The sequence below is a fragment of the Rhinopithecus bieti genome, unplaced genomic scaffold (genome assembly GCF_001698545.2).
Source record: "Rhinopithecus bieti isolate Rb0 unplaced genomic scaffold, ASM169854v2 scaffold_13342, whole genome shotgun sequence".
In the NCBI taxonomy this organism is placed as follows: domain Eukaryota; kingdom Metazoa; phylum Chordata; class Mammalia; order Primates; family Cercopithecidae; genus Rhinopithecus; species Rhinopithecus bieti.
Genome location: NW_016807690.1, coordinates 1870943 through 1876551, shown reverse-complemented (window position 1 = coordinate 1876551; position 5609 = coordinate 1870943). Strand labels below are relative to the sequence as shown.

The window sequence follows — 5609 nt, the reverse complement described above, 5'->3', positions numbered from 1 at the left end:
TTTTTTTTTTTGAGACAGAGTCTTGCTCTGTCACCCAGGCTGGAGTGCAATGGCATGATCTTGGCTTAGTGTAGCCTCCGCCTCCCGGGTTCAAGCGATTCTCCTGCCTCAGCCTCCCAAGCAACTGGGATTACAGGCTCCTGCCACCATGCCCAGCTAATTTTTGTATTTTTTATTTTTTTATTTTTTTTGAGACGGAGTCTTGCTCTGCCACCCAGGCTGGAGTGCAGTGGCCGGATCTCAGCTCACTGCAAGCTCCGCCTCTCGGGTTTACGCCATTCTCCTGCCTCAGCCTCCCGAGTAGCTGGGACTACAGGCGCCCGCCTCGTCGCCCGGCTAGTTTTTTGTATTTTAAGTAGAGACAGGGTTTTACCGTATTAGCCAGGATGGTCTCGATCTCCTGACCTTGTGATCCGCCCGTCTCGGCCTCCCAAAGTGCTGGGATTACAGGCTTGAGCCACCGCGCCCAGCCTAATTTTTGCGTTTTTAGTAGAAACTTTCACCACGTTGGTCAGGCTGGCCTCGAACTCCTGACCTTAGGCGATCTACCCACCTTGGCCTCCCAAAGTGCTGGGATTACAGGTGTGAGCCACCATGCCCAAACATAGTGCAGTTATCTCTTATCTGCTGCATGTATGTGGGTATACATATGTGGACATGGGCATATGTGAACACAAGTCTATGTGCACACACAGCCATGCATACATACATGCTGCTGTGTAGCACCACCAATGTAGGAGAGACTGGTTGAAAACATGGACCTCAATTCTCTTTCTGTCTATCCAGTGATTTTCAGTCTCTGAGGTACTCCAAAGGATACTTACATTCCCTGGTTTGGTGGAAATCCTGGGCATCTGAGTTGGAAGAGTGAGGACAGGGGAGGAGTGGGGGACATTGAGACTGTTGGAACGTCTTGGAAACAATGACCTACTCAGTGTCTGAATTCATTTTCTGTCGTGACTGTCCTGAAAAAGTCCAGTGTGTGTAGAGGCGTGTTTTGGGGATGAGGAAAGGTGGGAACTGGTTGAACTTGATTTGGAATCAGAGTCTAGGCCCTGTTGTCCCACATACCTGCCCCATAGCGCAGTGAGGCAGCTGCAGGGTCTGATGCATTTCCCCATTCTCTTTGCTGAAATGAGGCAAAGAAAGACAGTGACCAGTACATATGTGTGTTTGTGTTTTTGTAAAAAACACCCTAATGCTCATGAGGCTAACAGTGGGTTGTGAGGACAGACGGGTGGCTGAGCAGGGAGGTAGGCAGAGGGACAGAGGGAATGTTCTTCTGGAAAATCCTCTGGCTCATCGTGTTCTGCAAAAGGCCAGCAGCCCCGCATTATTCACCTTTTCTTGCTGGAATGCAGATTAGAAACTAAGAATCTTTCCTTCCCTCCCATTCCCTCTTTGAGACCATTTAGCTACATTTCTGCTTCTACCTGGAAACCCTCCTTATCCTTAAATTGACCATCAGAACATTTGCACCCAGACTAAGAGCCAGAGTTCCTGACACCTGGCCATAGGCCTGGGCCACCTGAGGCTGCCTTTGCAGGTGGACCCTGAGCCATTCCTGGATGTCTGCATATATGACACCTGCTCCTGTGAGTCCACTGGGGACTGCGCCTGCTTCTGCGACACCGTTGCTGCATATGCCCACGTGTGTGCCCAGCACGGCAAGGTGGTGACCTGGAGGACAGCCACATTGTGCCGTGAGTCCTGACGCACTCATGTTCTCAGATGCCCTTCCTTCTTCCCATGTGTCTATGCTTTAAGACCTTGTGAGTGCAGGGGGATACCTTCATGGGAGAGAGAAGACAGAGCTCTAGTATGGGACTGGATGGCCAAGGGCTAAGGAGGGTTAAGATGTTGGCTTAGTAAGAAGTTCATATTATGGGTGAGGTGGGACATGGATTCAAGACATGAATATTGGGAGATTTTTCTTCTGGAGAGATTCTGGCAGAAGGAGAAAAGGCAATACTGATGAAGGAAGTCGATTTATGTCTTTAATTAGGCATAATTATATTTGCCAATATGAGTGATCAACTCATATATTCATGTCTACAGAGTCTTCCTTCTTTGGACATAAGCAACTTAATGTTTTTATGTAGAAAACTGGGCCAGGCACAGTGATTCACACCTGTAATCCCAGTGTTTTGGGAGGCTGAGGCCAGAGGATTCCTTGAGCCCAGGAGTTCAAGACCAGCCTGGGTAATATAGCAACCATATCTCTACAAAAATAAAAGAAGAAATGAATTCAGAACCTATAGATTGTGGTTGAGGTGCTTCAACTCTCCATAAGTCTCTAATGTTGGTGAATCCCATAGTCTCTTAGTTCCCCAACATTATCTCCAGATGCCCCAGGCCATCACCACCACATGGGTCTGCAGTCCTGGGCCTTTTGTGGTCACCGCCTTGTCTCCTGTCTACACAGCCCAGAGCTGCGAGGAGAGGAATCTCCGGGAAAACGGGTATGAGTGTGAGTGGCGCTATAACAGCTGTGCACCTGCCTGTCGAGTCACGTGCCAGCACCCCGAGCCGCTGGCCTGCCCTGTGCAGTGTGTGGAGGGCTGCCATGCCCACTGCCCTCCAGGTGAGGCCTCTATCCCTGGGGGTCGGGCTGGTGGGATGGGATAGGGATGGGCGGAAAGGTGCTTCTAGGTCTTGCTTCATCTCAGCCTCCACTGGCCATGTCCCGTCTCTGACCTGCAACCCTGCCACAGGTTGTCTCCACGGGTTCTTTTCATCAGAGTCAGGCCAACTGTGATTTTTCTCAAGTCGAACTCCTCCAAAATGCTTTTCTGTGCCTATTTATGGGATTCTCGTCTAAAGCCGCCCCTGCCGATAGAACTTTCTGCAGTGGGGGAATGTTGTATTGAATGTAACTGTGATGAGTGTGTCTGAGGAACTGAATTTTTGAATTTTACTGAATTTTACTTAAATAGCCACATGCAGTTTGTGACTATCATATGGTACAGCATAGCTCTAGAGTTACTGAAGGCGTTATTCAGAAGAGCGGAAAGAGCCCTGGAGATAAGATTTCATTTGTCCTGAGGCTTGGGGAGGAGGAATAGGGTGAGGGAACCCCCATTCCCAGTTTTGCAGAGGGATCAAAGCACAAGGAGGAATGACACTCTTTGAGTGGCGGGGTGACCCCTGGGGGTGTGGGCAGGAGAAGTTGGCTTCTAGGGCAGGAGAAGGAGTTGGCTCCTTCCTTTTTAGTTAAAAGTGAGGCTTCCTCGTGGGAAAGGGGAGCATTTTGGTTCCTAATGAGAGCTTGCTTTTGCAGGGAAAATCCTGGATGAGCTTTTGCAGACTTGCGTCAGCCCCGAAGACTGTCCGGTGTGTGAGGCGGCTGGCCGGCGTTTTGCCTCAGGAAAGAAAGTCACCTTGAATCCCAGCGACCCTGAGCACTGCCAGATTTGGTAAAACAGGTTTCAGGGTTGTTTGCAGTGATGAATCTTATTGGTTCTCTGGGGGCCAGCTCAGAGACTAGGTTTTGGGTAAAAAGTCCTAGCTACATGAGTTGAGAGATTGAGTTTATTTTCTTTGTTTATTTATTTAATTCATTGCTTAGTGTAGTTTATTATTTTGTTTGTTCCTAGGGTTTGCTGCTTTTTCTTTAGGGGTGGGCTAGACTGCTTCCTCCACATATGTTTTTGCTCTTAATAGGTTTGTAAGTCCTAAGAGGTTTTTGCTTTGCTCACTGAAGGTGGGGTATGGTCACTTACTGTCCTTGTAGGTCATGACTAGTCTGAGCACAGGTGTCCATAAAAATCGGATTTGTTTTTTCCTGGAGGTGGGGACTCAGGAGAGGAACGTGAGATGGAACGCAGGGCCCTCAGGGTAGTGAGAACCTCGTGGGGACCATAGGCAAGGTCGCAGGGTGTGGCTGTCATAATGGGGAGGGAAGGTGCTCGTTGTTCTCACCCTGGGTTCTCACTGGACTTGCCTTTGGGAAACTGGCCTTTGGGGAGGTGAGGAGTCCTCAGGGTGAGCTCTGAGCCCTCCGAAGTCCTGCTCACAAGTAGGGAACATTTATTAAAATCCAGATCTATTCAACACCACTCCCTGACACTGATCAAGCCTTCTGGGAACTTAAACTTGAGAACGTAAATTCGCTGGGGAGGGTCTATGGTCACAGCTGCCAGTCAGCTCTTGCCGCCACCATCTGTACAAACAAGAACGAACGCTGCCTGGGGTGGGTTTTCTAGCAAACACAGGAAACTAGAAGGTATGTCACTCACGCACCGTTAACCAAGGATTGAAGCAGTAAATCTCGTGGATCATGGGAAGGAGAAATTAACTTCCTAGTAAGAGTCTGCCTGCGCACACTCCGTATGCTGAAACGGGGACTGTAGGGAGCAAAGGGTGGGGTGATTCTGATGCTGGCTTGGGGTTCTGTGCCAAGAGGGCATGAGAGCTTCGAGCCCTCTCCCCACCTCCTTTGCTGGCACACGGGCAGGGGCAGCTGCCACAGTGCATGCTGAAGCTCAAGTAGTGTGTGGACAGTAGTCCCACAGCAGGCTGGGGGCATCACCTGGGATCAAGCCACAGGGGGACACTTCCCAGGCTCAGGGCACTGCCATCTTGTCAGCTTTACTGGGATTGCTGAAGGCCAGGTGCCTCCAATGCTGAGAGTCCAAAGAGATGATCCTGGCCCATATTGGTCTCCACCACAGGGACACTTGATTTCACCTGTGGTCTGGTAGGTCTTGCCACTTTCTAGGACGCTGGCAAAAAGGTGATGTTACCAGCAGAGCCTGGAAATTTGGCATGTTAGTGTGGGAGTTTGTGAATTAGGAACCAAAAAGAAATGAATTCAGAACCAGTAGATCCTGGTTTAGGTGGTGCTTCAACAATTCAGAAGTCTCTAATATTGGTGACTCTCGTAGTTCCTTAGTTCCCCAGCATTGTCTCCAGATCCCCCCAGGCCATCACCACATGGGTCTGCAGTCCTGGGCCTTTTGTGGTCACAGCCTTGTCTCCTGTCTACACAGCCCAGAGCTGCGAGGAGAGGAATCTCCGGGAGAACGGGTGTGGGGCCACTGCTCTGCTACAGACTTGTGTGTGCTTGGGGCTGGGCACAGAGCCCGGCCAGTACCCGGCACATGAGAGGTGCTTACCCTATGTCTGCTGGAGGAATGAGTGAATGTCTTTTCCTAGGCCTAACGTCTTGGGGACCCGTCTACTACTCCCAAATACTTTGTTCTGCTAGATAAAACTGGGGTTTTGAATCTCTATTCATCTTTCCACAATGTTTTTGCTCCAATTTTTTCTCTCTCAGGGCTCAACATATTAAACATGTTTTAAAATTCATACAATGGCCAGGCGCGGTGGCTCACGCCTGTAATCCCAGCACTTTGGGAGGCCGAGGCGGGTGGATCATAAGGTCAGGAGATCGAGACCATCCTGGCTAACATGGTGAAACCCTGTCTCTACTAAAAATACAAAAAATGAGCCAGGCGTGGTGGCGGGTGCCTGTAGTCCCAGCTACTGGGAGTAGCTGAGGCAGGAGAATCCCTTGAATCCGGGAGGTGGAGGTTAGAGTGAGCTGAGATCGCGCCCCTGCACTCCAGCCTGGGCGACAGAGCAAGACTCCATCTCAAAAACTAAAA

General features: G+C 50.1%; 1 protein-coding gene across 1 annotated transcript in view; it reads left to right on the top strand.

Moving 5' to 3' along the window:
• VWF (von Willebrand factor) overlaps nucleotides 1-5609 on the top strand; it is a 178977-nt gene that overhangs the window by 98789 nt on the left and 74579 nt on the right. Inside the window, exons 25-27 of the mRNA XM_017883319.1 lie at nucleotides 1547-1703; nucleotides 2426-2584; nucleotides 3281-3416. Coding sequence (XP_017738808.1) covers nucleotides 1547-1703; nucleotides 2426-2584; nucleotides 3281-3416 — 452 coding nt within the window. The remainder of the gene's footprint in view (nucleotides 1-1546; nucleotides 1704-2425; nucleotides 2585-3280; nucleotides 3417-5609) is intronic.